At 48.3% G+C, this 18,284-nt stretch overlaps 3 protein-coding genes across 3 annotated transcripts; all 3 read left to right on the top strand.

Annotated features, from left to right (window-relative positions):
• Window positions 1–23: 23 nt before the first annotated feature.
• On the top strand, window positions 24–9,684 carry K444DRAFT_664070 (serine/threonine-protein kinase-like protein tel1; the record flags this gene model as incomplete). The annotated part of the gene is made up of 9 exons (XM_024886918.1): window positions 24–253; window positions 301–348; window positions 402–444; window positions 499–1,902; window positions 1,954–2,291; window positions 2,347–6,877; window positions 6,925–8,383; window positions 8,435–9,398; window positions 9,512–9,684. The coding sequence occupies exons 1-9, from the start codon at window positions 202–204 to the stop codon at window positions 9,682–9,684; spliced, it is 9,012 nt and encodes a 3,003-aa protein (XP_024735757.1). The 5' UTR covers window positions 24–201.
• Window positions 9,685–10,725: 1,041 nt separating this feature from the next.
• K444DRAFT_653149 (lipase 3 precursor) lies at window positions 10,726–12,541 on the top strand (the record flags this gene model as incomplete). Its single annotated transcript, XM_024885860.1, has 2 exons — window positions 10,726–11,134; window positions 11,204–12,541. The coding sequence occupies exons 1-2, from the start codon at window positions 10,781–10,783 to the stop codon at window positions 12,539–12,541; spliced, it is 1,692 nt and encodes a 563-aa protein (XP_024735756.1). The 5' UTR covers window positions 10,726–10,780.
• Window positions 12,542–13,553: 1,012 nt separating this feature from the next.
• On the top strand, window positions 13,554–15,728 carry K444DRAFT_630518 (uncharacterized protein; the record flags this gene model as incomplete). Its single annotated transcript, XM_024883223.1, has 3 exons — window positions 13,554–14,027; window positions 14,076–14,945; window positions 14,985–15,728. 3 exons carry the CDS (start codon window positions 13,554–13,556, stop codon window positions 15,726–15,728), a joined length of 2,088 nt encoding a protein of 695 aa, XP_024735755.1.
• Window positions 15,729–18,284: the final 2,556 nt, after the last annotated feature.

Raw genomic sequence — 18,284 nt, 5'->3', positions numbered from 1 at the left:
CGTACATTCAACCTTCTCCAGTAGAACTACGTTGAGCTTCCACCATCGCCCACGGCCGAACACATGTCCAGGAAATTCCGGCCGGATCTTGACATACCCACCTGCAGCTTCTGGTCTTTTTGAGAGCATCCGCCAACAGTGCAGCTCTCCCCATCGCTGACACCTAAGCTATGGTCGTCAGCCCCACGAGCTGTCTTCAGGATGGGCAAGTCGGTTGGAGAGACGGCAGAGATTCGTCTTGATCTCGTGCTTGGTATACCACCTTCTCTCGTCTTTAAACCTGGTACTGAGTAAATGCAGAGGCGCTCGAGAATAAGTCGAAGAACAATCGGTCCAAAGCCGTCAAGGGTGAGGAATTCCCCTGTCCGTGAATGGATTACTGGATACCTGATACAGAATAGATCTATTGACCATTTTTGATCGCACGCGAAAAGAACCCAATGTGTAGGAAGCACCGAAGTATCCAAAACCGACTACTCCTACTAATGATGCCTATAGAGACAAGTTGAGCGACAAAGCGTACCACAAAATCTTCGAAACCCTATTCCGAGCTGTGCTTACGGAGAAGTCATCCTTCTTTGCGGCGACGAAGACTACATTGACGAATGCCACCACGAGACTCACAGCGTGTGCTGATGCCGTTAGGGTGGTTGTTGAAGCTGGCGCCACGAAATTCAAGATAAAGACTGTGGAGGCAATTGCGGAGCATATTATTCAAACCCTTCCGACCACAGACTCTGGATATTGTAAACCGCTCACACAGCACTATCTACAAGCTCTTCATACACTATTCAAGCACCAGGCGAATGTGGAGCGCCTCAAGAACAGTATATGGTTCGATGTCGTGGACTTTTTCATTCAAGGAATTAATCAATATTTGCCTAACGACGATGGGGGACCGTCTAGTTTGTCCCATAGTCATTATGGCCTGGGAGGAAACCACCGGTCTGGTTCAGTGCCCAAGTCTATTACGAGCAGTGGGCAGACTCAGAGTCAGCATTCTCTGACAAGGAGCAATGTCGAAGATCTCTTTCAGATCTTACTCCTTTTCGTATCTGCTTCTAATGCGCCTCTACCAGAGGTGTATCTTAGGGTAGTCGATACTACCATGCTGTTTTTGCAATCGCAAGGCTCTCATGCAAGCCAGGTTCATCAGCGGGCCTTTTCTACTCTCAATACTGTCTTGCAATTTACTCGCATAGATCACATCTCCAATACTCAAACTGTTGCTCAAGATGTCATTCCCGTTATTTCTCGGTTCTGGCAGGGCAAGGCCGTGGCGAAAGACGAGATGTTGAATTCTGTACGAGATGAGATGCTGATCTTGTTATTCAATGTCCATCTTCATCTGGAACGCAGCATCATGGATGATGAGACATCCGAGGTTTTGTCAAAAGTAGAGGACTTGCTGGAAATTCTACGCGCGGACTATGCCAGACGTTCGGATCGAGATCAATTACAATTGGATGACTTGGAAATGATAGATTTCGGTGCAAAGCTGCGCAATGACACACCCTTCCGTCTCCGTGCCTTCAAGCTTAGGCCACACAATCACCGAGCTGAGAGAAATTGGGCCCATCTTCAAGTAATCGGAATGCTTGAGAGACTGGTGACCCTTGGCAATCGACAGAGGAGCGTTGGAACAGCAGGAGCCCAAGAACAAGAGAGAGAGTTGCATCCTCGCAAGCGGCAGCGTATGGCTCGACCTTCGGATCGCCTCCTGGATCCTTTACGATCTGATGACGCAAGAATGAGAATCGCTGCTTTGCAAACATTGCCATTTGTGCTTGAGACTTGCCAATTACATTGCTCTTTGTTGACTGAACTGTTGGCTCTTTTGCAGACCTGCGCAGGCGACAAACGTGGCAACATTGCATCTTGGGCGCTGCTAGCTATTGCAAGGTAGGAATGTTACCTTTATTGAGAACCTGATACTAAGACCTTCTCTTATAGTTCTGCTCACCAGGAAGTTGCCTCTGAAATCAGCACCGTGGGCTGGACACAGCTTTGGCGTGTTGGCGCTAGGTCATTAACGTTCCCCACAACGTCGCGAGCTGCAGCACTTGAACTCCACGCCATCGTTGCAAGAAACCTAGTTCAATATCATGATATTGGCGAAGACATAGAAACCATAGTTACGTCTACCGATGCAAGTGGTCCGGCTGTCCTCTGCGATTCCGGCCTCTTCCTGATGACCCATTTATTGAATGCCAGGATAACTGAGGTACCCGGTGCAAGTCTTGCTGCATCTCAGCATGTCATCCGATGGCTCTTCGCGCGATGGGACCCAGGTATGAGTGCTATATTCCTCACACCTCGCTTTTCGCCATACTGACATTCGTGAAGTTGACACTGTCTTTGCCACGTCTTATGCCATCCATGCTCAACCGCACAGCATTATGACCCTGCTTCGAATCTGCCTGGGTCTGCATAGGGTGAGCTTACCTACGAACACGATCACTTCATGCGGCCCTGTCGCACAAGCATGGCAGCACCACTTGAATACCCAGGATGTGCTTCGATACATCTTACTCCTGGACGTCTCAGTGGCCGAACCAGTGGATTGCTTGTGTCTGTCATGCCCCAAAGATGAAGCTTCGGGCAACACCGTCCACATATTAAACACGGCGCATTTCCAATCGTCAAGGAAAGCCATTCTAGAACTCCTGCATCCGAAAAGCAACGATATTCTGGAGAGCTGGAAGAGCTATGTGGTTGATCGACCCTCATCTATGTCCGCAGACACCTTTCGAAGTACATTTTATAGCTGTATTTCGATGGCGCTTCTGATGAGGCATTTCGTAAACCTGGATTCGATGCAATTACCCTCCATTGAAACGAACTTACTGAGCTTGTGTACAGAGCTTATGTCATTCCTTCGAGATGGAGATACTGCAGATCCGAAAGGCGTCAGTATTCTGTACGAGATATTGTTCCAATCGATCCATCCGTTTGTACCGCTTTGCGGCACTATCGATTTCCAATACTTGTCGGAAAAGGAACCCCATATCCTGAAGGTTTTTGTCATAATCGCTAAAGTGCTGCTCAACCGTGTGACTCAGAGCGACGAGGCATCTGCCCCTATGGACGATCTTATGGATCTTGATGATTTCTCGAACATACACAGTCAAAATCGTGCAGAATCTCAAATGGCTGTGATGCCAAGAAAAGATCTCTCCCTTGACATGTGGTCTGGCTCCTTCAATCTCGTTGTCGGTGGCAGAATACTTTTAATCGCGGCTGTCAACGACAACCCCGACACTACAGGATTTGTACCGTCTCCGTTCGTTGATCACTTCATTTCTCTATCGGATGACGAAATCACTTCAAGCCGTCGCCTGCTCCAAGACGTTCTCACATCTGATCTGGCCCTCGATGAGACCGATGCGACAAATATTCTCGAGCGCCTGGCCGGGATCCTCTCTTCGGACGCATTTGACCGATGTGAAGTCACGCTTGGAATGTGCTTAGACTGTCTAGCTGGTCTGGAACCATTCTGGTCATCATTGAATGGGAGCGGTGCAGCCTATGCTGCTTCGCAGATGTACAACTGGTTCATCAACGCAGCCCTCAAAAGAGGCCTTGCCTCTCCTGAAGTGCTGAAAGGAATGGCCAGACTGTTACTAATTCTTATGCGAACTAGCCCCGACTACGGCAAAGAGGAATTCGACCTACCTTCGCCACGGTCTAGCCTCTTCAACATATTAGAGAAGGGCAATGCGTCTGTCAAGTTCTATCTTGGGAGCGAACTCTTCAAGGTCTTCAAGCTATTCATACTAAAAGACCATGATGATGTCTTTGTAGATATCATCGGAAAACTGCCCCGCGATTCGGACTGGCTGGAAGGAATATATCTCCGACTCTTCGTCTTCGAGAAACTTGCGTCCAAATGGCCCACGTTATTGCGCCGGTGCATTTATCACCTGTTCGAGACAGCCGGAAAGTTACCCCAATGCGTTGAACATGCGACTAGATGTGTAAAGAACATATCCTCGGCACTTAAAGTTGATGGTCCCCAACAAGTTTTTGCATTGTTTGCCCCCCAGATGTTGTTTACATGGCTGGCTCCGGATGAGAAGGACGAGGATAAAAAGCCTGGGGACGTCAACAAAATTCCCTTCCGCATATTTGGATTCTCCAGCCTTCAAGAACTCATTGAGGATGCGCAAGAGGAAGCAACAGCGCTGCTGGTAATGCGAGACCAAGACCAATACCTCGGTGAACTGGGGAACATACTCGAAGTTGATGATGCTGTACTTCTACAAAGATCTTTCACGAAAATTATTGCATACTCGGTCGCCTACGATACTTGTTTTCCCCATTCCAAGGGCGCGGCGAAATACATCACAGGCGAGGCTCGAGTGAAGAAGATGCTTGGGGCAGAGCTCTTTGTGGAATTAATCAATCTCCACTTTGCTGATATTATTGCTCTCTTTTTCAACCTCATTAATCACGAGAACAAGGTGGAGGATTTCTGGGAGAGGAGGGAGCCACTTAAATACGCTGCAACAATCATGAAAAATATCAAACGCCTCAGCTATTCCGACGTCGAGTTGCCCCCGAACCAACAGCCGACTTTCAGGCCAAAATATCTGGCAGCTGAAGTCCAACACTTATGCTCACGAACGGAACATCAGCATGGCAAACTCTACACTGCCCCGTTGCTTACTTCCATCGCAAGAAAACTTCTCAACACCGTGCACCCGGCTCTTGGCTCATTACATGCCTGTTCCGTCTTGCGGAAGCTTCGAACTCTCATATCACTCGCTGGAGAGAGTGCGACTCAAGGATATCCATTGGAAATGTTGTTGCAGTCTGTACGCCCCTTCCTCACCGATCCCGAATGCACGGATGACGCCATTGGCATCATTCAATATTTAATGAGCCAAGGTTCAGTTCATCTACTCCAAGTTCCATCATTCGTTGCAGGTATTGCTTTATCTATTCTCGGATCCGTAAGAGCCTTGTTGGATGCGACCAAGGCAAGCACCACGCAAGAGAGTCAATATAAGAACACGATGTCCAAAGCCGAGGCATTCCATGAATGGACTGGTCGATATCTTGCGAAGTACAACTCACCAGCGCTGGCAAGCCATTTGCGAATGCATTTCCAGACACTGGTTCAATCTGCACTTCAAACCACCGTGGTTGGCAATGCCAATTCCGGGACCGCTGAGAGCCATCTCCTACACCAACTCCTCAAAGACGAAAAAATGGAGGTGGGCTTGTTGAGTCGACCATCCCGCGAGCTTGCCCTTTCAATGTTGTGCTCAGATTTTCGTGGACCAGACTCTTTCCGCACCGACATTCTTGGCAAAGATAACCTCTCCATTGGAAATGCTGCTGTTGTCTGGAAGTCGTGCAAAGGATTGACAAACAAGCAATATTTGTCATGGGCTGCACGTGTTCTGGGCAGAGCTTTTGCTGCGTCCGGACATATTCACGAAGAGCTTCTTCAAGAGTCAAATCTATCGAAGCTCAAGGAGCTTGCACCCGCACTAGACGAACCAGGAGATTCGAGGGGTGGAATACTTAGTTTGCTACGAGAATTGACACTGGGGCATGATGCTCAGGTGCTTGGGCTGGCTGAGACCGCCCTTCGGGTGATTGTATCTACTTCCGATGATACCCTCGCAGGTCTTTGCGAAAGACATCTATCCGAGTCTCTCGCCGTTGCCTCTGTTTGGATGCCATATAAAATACCACCATCCGAGTTGGAGCTTGCATCACAAGACTTGTCGCTGCATGACGAACTCCACCCCGACGCCATACTCCGAGACCATTGGATTCGTGATCTTTCGATCGCGATAGCTCAAGCTGTGCCTAGTGACCACCTGTTACTATCCCTGGTTCCAATTCTGCGAAACGTTCCTGGATTCGCTGACCAAGCTTTCCCATTCATCCTTCACTTAGCTCTTTCTGCATCTACTCAAACCCATAATGCTAGGAAACGCGAAATTTCTCAGGCATTTGGTACTTGGTTTGATAACAGCAAGGTCGTGGAGAAGAACAATTTGAAGATGCTTTTGAATGCGATTCTCTTCCTGCGCACGCAGCCTTTGCCTGGGGAGAAGTCCTCGGCAGAGCGATTGCGATGGCTCGAGATCGACTTCATGAAAGCTGCAACAGCTGCTGCAGAATGTGGCATGTTCAAGACGGCTCTTCTGCTTGTGGAAGAAGTTTGTAGCCAGCCGACGAGATCATCCCGCCGTTCATCGTCGATCAACTCCGACCAATCCGATATTCCAACATCTCTTTTGCTCACCATCTTCGAGAGTATTGATGATCCAGATATGTACTATGGTGTGCAGCAAAATGCGAATTTAGACACCATTCTGGCGCGATTCGAATATGAGAAAGATGGCCTGAAAAGCCTTGCCTTCCGTGGCGCCCAGTACGACAGCCATATTAGGCGGCAGAATCCCGAGTCAACTCAGGATGTTCAGTCCTTGGTCAAAGCACTCGACGTTTTGAGCTTGAGCGGACTGTCTCATTCGCTTTTACAAGCGCAGAAAACCATTGGCATGACACCTGCATCACTTGAATCAATGTTTCGAACAGCACGAAAGCTTGAGCAATGGGACATACCCGTCCCCAGCACTAGCAGCAGCAATTCGATTACTCTCTATAAAGCGTTCCAGGCAATCAACAACAGCTTAGACTATTCCACGATCTTGCAAGCGATAAATGAAGGCTTGGAGAGTACTATGACGCCATTGGTTCAACAAGACCTAGGTGCGAGCGCGCTTCATGATAGCTTACAGACACTGGCGACCTTGGCTGAGATGGACGAGGTCCTGAGCTCACGCGGATCTCAACAATTTGAAGAGGTTCTATCTAGATTCCAAAATCGGTCAGGCTGGATGAAGATTGGACGGTATGTTGCACTTTCATATCCGCTAGTCAGAACTAATGAGAAAATAGATTCGACGACGTGAGCCAGGTCTTGTCATGTAGAACGACTACCTTGAGCACCTTGAGCCAGCAACCCCGTCTCCAGCAAATGATAAGCGTCAAGGCACTCGATACTCGGCTCGTCGAAGTGCAAAGTGCTTTGGTGGCTTCCAGTATCAACCGTGCTCATAATGCACTCCAAGAATCTCTTTCTCTCGCAACTTCCATGATTGGGCTTATTGGTCCTTGTCTTGAGGTTGGTGTGAATTCAGAAGTTGCGATTCATCTAGAAACTGCGAATGCCTTGTGGGACCAGGGCGAAATGGCATCATCTATCGGCATGCTGCAATCTTTAGACAATGTTCTTTTGCTGAAGAAGCAGACAATTCCTGTCGGAAGATCCAATTTACTCTCGAGAATTGGGCAGCAAGTCTCAGTCGCCCGGCTTGAGAAGGCCGATCGAATCATCGAAAAGTACCTCAAGCCGGCACTCAAGGAATTGAGAGGGAGAACGAGCGGAAGTGAGCCAGGCGAAGTCTTTCATCAATTTGCAGTATTTTGCGACCAGCAACTTCAAGACCCGGACAGCCTAGAAGATCTTGAACGCCTTAAGAAGCTGAGCAAGGACAAGGCCGAAGAGGTCAAATCTTACAAGAAGCTCTACAGAGACGCCGGAACGCCCGATGATAAACAGAAATACAGCAATCATCTGAAAAAGCATGAGACGTGGCTGAAACTGGACGAAGAAGAGCTTCAACGTCACAACTCAAGCAGAGACGAATTCTTGCGACAGTGTTTGGAGAACTACCTGCTCGCTCTAGCTGCTTCTGATGACAATAATGGGAACGCTTTACGATTCTCAGCTCTATGGCTCGAGCATTCCGAAGAAATAATCGCGAACGAGGCTGTCTCAAAGCATCTGACGCAGGTTCCAAGTCGAAAATTCGCACCGCTCATGAATCAGCTCGCCTCTCGGCTTCAGAATACGACCGTCAAATTTCAACAGCTGCTGTATGATCTCGTCTTGAAGATTTGCACAGAGCACCCATATCATGGCATGTACCAGATTTACTCTGGTGCCAACAGTCGCACCAACTCAAAAGATGAATCTGCTGTCTCCAGAAAAACCGCAACGGTCAAGATTGCTAATGATTTGACAAGAAAACCGATTACTGCGCCAATCTGGCTCGCGATTCAGTCTACTAATAAATATTATTGTATTCTCGCGGGCGAAAAGGACGACTCGAGGTATAAGACTGGGAGAAAGATATCTCTCAAAGACTCGCCAGCTTTGAGTCGTCTGCAAGCTTCTTTCACCAAATACCAAGTCCCCCCACCCACAATGCAGATTGAACTTTCCTCGGTCCTCGACTATTCCAAAGTCCCTCACATTGTCCGACTTGAGCCACAGATGACAATTGCATCTGGTGTCAGCCTGCCCAAGATCATCACAGCACTTGGTAGCAACGGGGCCAAGTTTAAGCAATTGGTAAGCTATGTGCTTACAAACGATTCCAGGTTCGAGGCTAACATAATTTAGGTGAAAGGAGGTACCGATGATCTTAGACAGGACGCAATCATGGAGCAAGTCTTTGACCAAGTCAGTCAGCTCTTGGAAACTAATCGCTCAACACGTCAACGAGACCTAAGCATCCGGACCTATAAAGTCCTGCCATTGACCAGTACTGCTGGTGTTATTGAATTCGTCCAGAACACGACGCCTCTGCACGAGTTTTTAATGCCAGCTCACGAACGATATTATCCAAAGGATATCAAGGGTAGTCAGTGCCGTAAGGAAATCAGCGAGGTGCAAGGAACTTCTGTTGAGAGCCGAGTAAAGAAATATCGCAGTGTAACGGACCGGTTCCACCCAGTGATGCGCTATTTCTTCACAGAGCGGTTCAACGATCCAGATGTGTGGTTCGTGAAACGACTGGCTTATACGCGAAGCACCGCAGCGATCTCCATACTTGGACACGTGCTTGGTCTCGGCGATAGACATGGGCATAATATTCTCCTAGACACCGAGAGCGGGGAAGTAGTGCACATTGATCTGGGGGTGGCCTTCGAGATGGGCCGCGTTCTACCTGTTCCTGAGCTAGTTCCTTTCCGTCTGACTCGTGATATTGTTGATGGCATGGGAATCACGAAGACTGAGGGGGTGTTCCGACGGTGTTGTGAGTTCACGCTCGAAGCTCTGCGGAAAGAGGCCTACAGCATCATGACTATCCTGGATGTGTTACGGTATGATCCTCTCTACAGCTGGTCGATTTCTCCTGTTCGTTTGGCAAAAATACAACAAGCACAGAGTGCGGCGCCAGCAGCAACGGATGTTGGAAATGGCAGTGAGAGACCAAAGGAGGCAGTCAACGAGTCGGGCGAAGCTGAGCGGGCCTTGACAATTGTGAATAAGAAGCTGTCAAAAACCTTAAGCGTCACTGCTACGGTGAACGATCTCATTAATCAGGCAAGTGACGAGAGGAATTTGGCGGTGCTATATTCAGGTAAGCACTCCAACACCCTCTTCAAAGCGCTTTCTCACATTCGTAGGCTGGGCTGCATACGCGTAACAGAGTTGGGAGTGCATGTGGCTTGCACTTGCTTTGTATCCAGACAGAATCTAAGTACTCTGTCCTGTACAACATACATACCCTACCGGTTTTCATCGATTGCTTCACGGCAAAATCGGCGTCGTCATATTGGGAGATTTGTAATTATGTGAGATCACTGGAAACGATCTCGGGGGCAGCTGGATTTGGAACCCGAATACGATTTGCGGTTTCGGATTAAAAAATGATCCACGATGTACTCCGTACCAAAACCTGAGTATATCTCGAGCTAACCAACCCTGGCACCCAACCCGGGAACTGGGGAATAAAAACAGCTTTTAAATTGTGAGTGTGAGCCGAGGCGGGCCCCACCCCCACATTTCTCCTCGTGGCATTCACACAGAGGCCCAAGCCATCCATCCTCAAGTGGGGAATCCTCAAGGCGCGGCGAGGTTTCTTCTTTGAATCAGGGATGCTACTTCTCTCTCACCGCTAACTCTTTTATCTCTTTAACTGTATGATTACACTTCTATCCTTGGGCCAGAATGCGGACAATTCGAGCATCTGGCGGGTCGTAAGTGGGGTACAATTCTCTGGCAATGCGCTGTCCCCCAATGTCGACTGCAAGATAGCCTCTTCTTGATCAAGATTTCCACGTTGCGAGTATTGAATCGCAAGAATTAGGAGAGGCGGACACATGACATGTAAATCAAAGCAGCTCCAGTCACAGTCTTGAGGAATTGTGCATTTCATCCTCCGCCTCGAGTACACCTGACCACTACCCCGCAACTGGCGATCGCATTCAGTGAGATTCCGGCATGGCGGACCCAATCCCAATCGGACAATACTCCGACGATGCGCCGGCTAAACCTTGGTCAGCCACCATCTTTTCAGCATTCTCGTTGTCAATGCCATCTGAAGTGTGCGAATTGCTACTTTTCGCTGGTCTTTCGAGTGACGCCAGTGGACAAGTGTCAACGAGAGGCTGAGATAGCTGGATATCCTCCAATCGTAACCCACCAATGGTGCCTCGGAACAAACGGTGCGAAAAACAGCCGAAGAGCTATCTCCCACTATGCAGTGCCATCTCGAAGCAAGCTCCCGGAGAACGATTTCCTGATATAAGAGAAAGATGATCAGCTGGTCATACCCAAGAATGATAAACCGAGGAGGCACATGAGAATAGTTTTCCTTTGTCCTCTTTTGGAGTTAATTGTAAGAAGTGGACGTGCGTATTTGAACTTCATGATGCCGCCTGCTTGGGCTCATGACATTCGCTCACCGACCAACCAACTCTACGGCAGCACTCGTGTCGATTTGACCTTACACTTCTGTTTATGCTAATAATGAAGTCTCTTCTACCTCTTTTATTGGCCCTTCCTGTCGCTTTTGCCTCTCCAGTCAAGCGTGCAGCTGCTCCAACTGTGACGATTGCCTCACCTGCAGCGACCATCATCGGCTCAACTGGGACTTCAGTCGAGTCCTTCAATGGAATTCCATTTGCAAAGCCGCCGACTGGGTCTCTCCGCCTGAAGCCTCCTCAGTCCCTCACTGCCCCTCTTGGTACCGTTACGGCAACTGGAATTGCCCAAGCCTGCCCCCAATTCTTCTTCAGTGATGCCACAGGTTCACTGCCCACGGAAGTCCTCGGCACATTGTTGGACCTTCCCCTCTTCCAGACAATCACCAACGTAAGTATAGTATTTCAACTCCTAAGTCCTAGTTTCAAAGCCAATGCTAACATGAGAACCTGGGTTTAGGCTGGAGAAGATTGCCTTACAGTGAATGTGAACCGCCCCGTTGGAACAACTTCTACGTCAAAACTCCCGGTGCTGTTCTGGATCTTCGGAGGCGGATTTGAGCTCGGATCCACCCTGATGTATGATGGTGCCTCCCTTGTTGCTGACAGTGTCTCCGATGGACAACCAATTATCTTTGTTGGTGTCAACTACAGAGTCGGCGGCTTCGGGTTCTTGCCAGGAAAAGAGATTCTCGCAGATGGCTCATCAAATCTAGGCCTTTTGGATCAGAGACTTGGACTTCAGTGGGTGGCTGACAATATTGCTGCTTTTGGCGGCGACCCAACGAAGGTGACCATTTGGGGCGAATCAGCTGGCTCCATATCTGTATTGGACCAAATGGCACTGTATGATGGGAACATTACCTACAAAGGCACGCCTCTATTCCGAGGCGCCATCATGGATTCTGGAAGCATTGTGCCTGCCGATCCTGTGGATTGTCCGAAAGGACAGGTTGTCTATGATGCCGTGGTCTCGCATGCCGGATGTTCTTCTGCAGCCGATACTCTGGAGTGCCTCCGAGGCCTTGACTACGAGACATATCTGAGTGCTGCCAACTCTGTGCCTGGTATCCTGAGCTACTCTTCCATCGCATTGTCGTACCTGCCGCGGCCGGATGGAGTGGTTCTCACTGCATCACCCGAATTGCTGATTGCAGGAGGCAAGTACGCTGCAGTTCCATTTATTATTGGGGACCAGGAGGACGAAGGGACGCTCTTTGCTCTCTTCACACCGAACATCACCAACACTGCTCAACTGGTCACCTATCTCTCTTCGTACTTCTTTCACGATGCAACGACAGCTCAGATCCAGGCCCTGGTTGCGACTTATCCTGACAATATCTGGGACGGCTCCCCATTCAACACTCTCCTTCTCAACGAGTGGTATCCTCAATTCAAGCGCCTTGCAGCTATCCTCGGAGACCTCACATTCACGCTCACACGCAGAGCATTTTTGAATCTCCACACAGCAGTTAACCCATCCGTCCCTTCCTGGTCATACCTAGCATCCTACGACTACGGAACCCCGATCCTCGGCACTTTCCACGGCAGCGATCTCCTCCAAGTATTCTATGGAATCTTGCCTAACTATGCGTCGAAATCCATCCACTCGTACTACTTCTCATTCGTGACGAATCTGAATCCGAACACTGGGTCGAGTTATATGAATTGGCCGCAGTGGAGTGCTGGCAAACAACTAATGCAGTTTTACGCGAGCTATGGGACTGTACTAGTGGATGACTTTAGGTCGACTAGTTATAATTGGATTGCGGCGAATGTGGCGAGCCTTCATATTTGAGAGATCAGTTTGCTGGAAGACCTAATGTTACGGAAGGAAATCTTGAATATCAAAAACCTTTGAGCAATGCAAAGCACTAAAAACTGTCCCCCTTGAGGTTCCCAAAAATAACTGTGCTAGGCGCTATACAGATACTCACGCTTGTGTTCCATCGATCGTCCCGATCGTCAAATTCATCAGCCGTAGGCGACACTAGATTTAAACCCCCTCTTTTTTAAAACCGCGTCGGGGCAGGACCGCGACTTTACTAACTACTAATAACTTAGCACTGCAGCTTAAATTAATCGCAGGCTCCGATAATCTAAGCCTTATAAAGGGCTTATATTTTTACTAAGAATTAAAGCCACGGTTAATAAGTAAGCGTTTGAGAAATTTGCGACCGAGTTTTCTATATAGTTTCAACGAAATATCCTAACTATACTCTTAAATATTATCTAGACTATATAAGCTCCTAGAATTATAAAATTCGGCTTACTCTAATTAATTCTAGCTATAGGGCTCTTACTTTAGATTAGTACTTAAACTTTATCAAGGAAAGGCTTATTTTTAGAGTAAAATAAAGAAAAATGAAGAGGCGGGAAGAGATGAGGATGAATGCGAGTCTTAAAAATGGCGTTTCCTCGCCTTTCTTAATGACTCTATGCTTACTTATTTAGAATAAGAGCCCTATAGCTAGTATTAATTACAGCGAGCCGAAGTCCGTAATTTTAGGAGCTTATATAGTTTAGATAATATTTAGTTGCGCGGTCGAAGGGTTGTGAGATGGCGATTTTGCTCCAGACGCGGTTTTGGTGTTCTCGCTAAAGGTGGGGGTTGTGAAGCTGGTTTCGCCTGCGGCTGTACCCGTCCGTGCCGTCCCTGCTCTCTCCAGATCCCTGGCAATTTACAGGGAACTGGGGCGGCAGTGGCGGCAGTGGCGGCAGAGAAGGCTGAGCTGTCAGCACTAACGTAAACTCTATTTCTCCTTGATTTCGTCACACCCATCTTTCTTTCTCATCAACAATAATTCCGAATGCTAGACGGGAGAAATCTCGAGGAGCAAAAAGGAAGCGCAATGTCAATATCGTATCTTCAACATGCACACCGGCGCCACGATTCAAGTTCAAGTCAGAACATCGACAGCGACGGGATCTCATTCTCGGACCTCCGCTCTTCGAATACATCGTACAAGCCGGTCACGGGTTATGAAGAGCTTGATCTTGGCGACGAACGGTCGTCGTTGAGGCCGATTATTGATCGGAAACCGATCCAAAGCCAAAGTGCTTCTCCAACTTTTGCCCCGGTTCATCCTGTCAATCATGACTTTCTGAGCAGTGCTGCGCCGACGCCGTTGCCACAAAAACACCTTTGGAGGACAACGGTTTGTCTGCTGTTAGGATTGCTGAGCGTGCCGTTTTATGTGTTTTGTGGGTTTGCGTGGCATTATCATGATCGCCCTGTGAAGTCGAAGGATCAGAGTAATAGTTTGAACTCGTTTGGGAATAAGGTCCGTGATAATTTTGAGCCTCGAGGTGTTGAGTATTGATGAGAATAGCTCGCAACCGCCTTCCCATTCGCGTTCTCGCTGGTAGTGGGCCATACGGTGAGGCGAATCGGATCATGGAAGCTTGAACGGGGAACGACTCTTGGATCTTTGGAACAGATTATGGGGAGCGTGGCTCTGGGATCCACGATCATTACGCAGGCCCTCCTTCGTCGTCCCAATATTCTGGCTCTACTCCTTCTGGTGACGTGGGCGCTGTCACCTATTGGAAGTCAGTCTTCACTTCAAATCTTGACGGTTGGTGTGCGTCCTACTGTGAGCAACTCTACCATACCTTATTTCAACACCGATTCTACGCCCGGATTTTCGGAAGGCGACTTCTGGAATGGACCTTCCCTCAATGCATTGTTTTCTTCATCCTTGATGGCACCAGCTTCAATCAGAAATTCGAGCATGGATTTGTGGGGCAACGTAAAAGTACCGGATATCTCCAGACTTCCTTCGTCGGCGAACTCGACTGGATGGACCAATGTTCCAGTGCAGAACACGACTTATTCCTCCGTCCTCGGAATCCCGTTTAGCAATCTCTCCAAACGAGGGAACACAACTTTCTTCATGGAGTCCTCATATATTGCTCTCGATTGCTACGACAATGTCACCGCAACTGAAGGATTCTATAATTATACAGCCATTAGTGACGTTTTTGAGGAACTGCAAAATGGCACACTGCGGAACGGAACATATTATGCTACAATTCCGGTTAACACCAGTACATTGTTTCCAATGAATTTCGCAAGAACGTTCTCTATCGCCATTGATGGATTCTATAGAGGTGGAACTTTTGGCACGGTCACCGAGTACATCAATGACACATCAACCTACGAGCCTCGGACATTGCTATACCAGACTAAATACGGAGGGGTAAGTGCCTGGTGCCCGATCACTACAAAATATGTCCAGTCAGCAGTCGAATGTGTTGGCACTGACTGCTCCGTCGTTGCCATTCGACCCTCGCAACTCAAGCACGCGAACTCGAACTTGACAAATCTCGGCTTTATAGCAGCCTATGATGACTTCTGCACTTACCTCATGTTGGCTTCATCTGCTGACTTACACGACGGAACCTCGTCAGCTCTCGAATTATATATCGGCAATCCGGACTCAGCCCCTCACGCAGGACTTATCTACCCAAACATCACTGGCATCAGCGCCAGTGACCTGGGAATCAGGCTTCAGCAAGTAATCAACACATATTGGTACGGCAGCTATGACCCGGTCAGCATGATGGGCTTCCTTAACCTGAATATGTCGGACGACCTACGTACATTCAATCTCACACGCAATACCACAGCCACGAACATCGTCTTCAACGAAGTCTACGTTATGCACTTCGGGTGGTTCTTCGCTCTCCTTCTTGCAACGAGCACAATGCTTGGAGCGGCCCTCATCGGAGCTTTCCTCAGCTGGCGCATTCGGGGACCGGATATTTTGGGCCAGTGTTCGACGCTGTTGAGGGATACTCCTTATGTGACTGGTGTGAAAGCGGGGACGACGTTGGATGGGTTTGAGAGGACGAGAAGAGAGGGAGCTACAAGGGTGAAGCTGCTGGATGTTGATCCGGATAATGAGGTGGGGTATATTGCGATTGCAGAGAATGTTGGGAGACCTGGTGGAGGACTGGTTAGGGGGAGGTATTATCGGTAGGATCGACACTTCCGGATGCCATCAAACCATTTCCGCCTTCTTTTGGATCACATCTAAAAGCTTGGCATCTACAAGGTTTTTGAACGTTCTATTGGTGTTGTTTCGGTTCTTTCGCAGCACCGATCATTGCTGAGCAGATTATCTTATGACATAAGACACCCGAGACAAGTGTTGCTGACTTTTGACCGCATCAAACGATCAATACTGGTAGTTGCCATGAACACCAGATACCAACCATGCTCTGCAAGTTCCGTGAGAGCTTCGATTACGATCAACTTTGTTCAGATGGAGGCTACAAGCACCATGCTAAGTTCATCTCTCTGACGACTTCTAGAAAAGCTGGGTGCGAGCTCTGCGGATATGTACTCGACATGGCTGTGGAGACGCAGAGAATTTGGGAGCTTGGAAGGAGACACAGACACTCCAAAGTCTGCCACCGAATAAGCAATTATCTTGTAGAGCACCCTGGGGTGGAGACAGCCACAATATCATATGGAACGCTGGTGAAGTTGACGTCGGGAGACTGTATATCTGTACAAAAGCCGGAAAGTCTATTAATATCGTCAATGAGAGAGATTTGATTGTTTCGACAGGTGATCCTCTTTCAAAAGTATTCCCTGGCCGTCCAGTCACCTCGTCCGTCTTGGATAAGGAATACACAACTGTCTTGAAAAGTTGGGTGGATGGATGCCAAGACAAGCATCAATTGTGCCCAAATCGATCAGACCATCTTCTACTAACGGGGGCCTTTGATGTTGGTTCCTTGACCAAAGAGTCTCGACTAGTGATCTCAGAAGGCCAAACTGGCCAGTGGGCTTCATTAAGTCATTGCTGGGGAGGATCAGTCGCTCTCAAGACAGAAATAAGGACAATCGAGAAATATTGTCAGGGGATTGTACAGTTTGTACTTGAACTTTTCCCATCAAAATTTCGGGTCATGATCCTTAGCTCGGGAGCTGGGCTAAAGGTACCTCTGGATTAATGCACTTTGTATTTTGCAAGACTCTCACGAAGGTTGGTCCACACAGGCTGCGGTTGTGGATTACGTCTACTATAGCTTCACCAGATAGCCTGACTGATATTATCGAAAATACCAAAGATCTGCGATATAAACCATCAATATCTCCGAAAACTTGGTGTCATAGCAAAAGCAGAGGTGTCAGCGGAGCGATTCAGTTCCGTATTGACATTGAACGCCAGACAGAACGTAGCTCTCGCAGTGTGCTCAGTGCCCGAGCATGAACATTACAAGCAGAACTTATTTCTCCCTGTACGCTACGGTTCTCTTCACAAAAACTCGTGCGGGGATGCCCTAAAATTGAACTCAATGAGTGGTGGTCTCGATCACAGCAAGGAATATATCGGCCCCACTTCGCTCCACCCCTTTACGATACATTCTGGACAATTCCACAACGCCCCAAAAGCCGGAAGCCCCTTCGCCTCAATCTCACCAGGCATAAACTCATGCTTAAACTTATATTTGGAGGTTCCTCCTTTTCGGTAAAAGCGATTTCAAACTAGTTGTGGTGGTTTTCCATGGAAGTCAAAGGTCGAACGTCTAAAAAACGGTCCAGGCACCACGCAGGAGCAGGAACCTAGTGTTCAACATTACCGATCCCCTGCTTGACCATCGCGCTACGTGCATTTATAGCTTCAACCAATGGAGTCGTCGGCTCCACAAGCTACTCATGGTAAAGTAGCCGGTATATTCTATCTAGAACGCCAGCACAATCGATTTGGGCCCAACTCCACGAGGGCGCAAAATAAGTCCTGTATTTTGTCGCGTTGGCCCTTGCAGTTCACCAAGCGAGGCCATGTTGTATATCTTCGGACCAAAGACCAACGATATACTGGCAGCTCGGGAGGCCAGCGATCTTATTGGCAATTCCAGACAAGGCAACGAGTTTGTCCTTCTCGAAAGTTAGATTTTGATCCACATACTGATTCACCACTTCGGTGTACCATGAGTATGTGCCTCTGCGGCCTCGCAACCAAATGGACGAACTTATCGAGGGCTCGGCCTTTTCTCTGTTAGGCGGCGGTCGCGATTTTTAGTAATAATAAGTTGATTGGTAAGTGTTTTTGGTTGCTCGAGGTTCAGACCCCTGACTTATCTCTAACTTCAACTTGATATTTGAAAATCTTCGACCACATACGCTCTCTTGTATAGGTCGGTGATTGTAGCTTTGATCTTGAAAGATACTGGGGAGGGTGACCGGCACGGAAGAATCGGGAGGGGCGTTAATCCCGGCGGATCCGGAACAGAAGATAGAATGGCCGACGAAGACTTTCACTATTATTTAAGCATTCTCAGTGGTAGACTTAAGCGATGAATTTATCACGCGTCCTCAAGGTCTTTTGAACACGCAAGAGTTTTGGTATTTCTGCACAGAACCTGTCTTCAACTAGCGCAGGGATCGACATGGTCTGGTCGCCAAAAGGTGGAGAGCTAAACCTTAGAAATGAAAATAGGGGTCAGGTCACGTGAATCAACAAACCTTCAGCGGTCGTTATCAATCACCCCACCTTCAGCTTATCTTTGTCTGCGTATCTTCA

The sequence above is a fragment of the Hyaloscypha bicolor genome (genome assembly GCF_002865645.1).
Source record: "Hyaloscypha bicolor E unplaced genomic scaffold K444scaffold_87, whole genome shotgun sequence".
NCBI lineage: Eukaryota > Fungi > Ascomycota > Leotiomycetes > Helotiales > Hyaloscyphaceae > Hyaloscypha > Hyaloscypha bicolor.
Note: the sequence above shows the minus strand (reverse complement) of the source record. Positions and strands in the feature narration are given on the sequence as shown.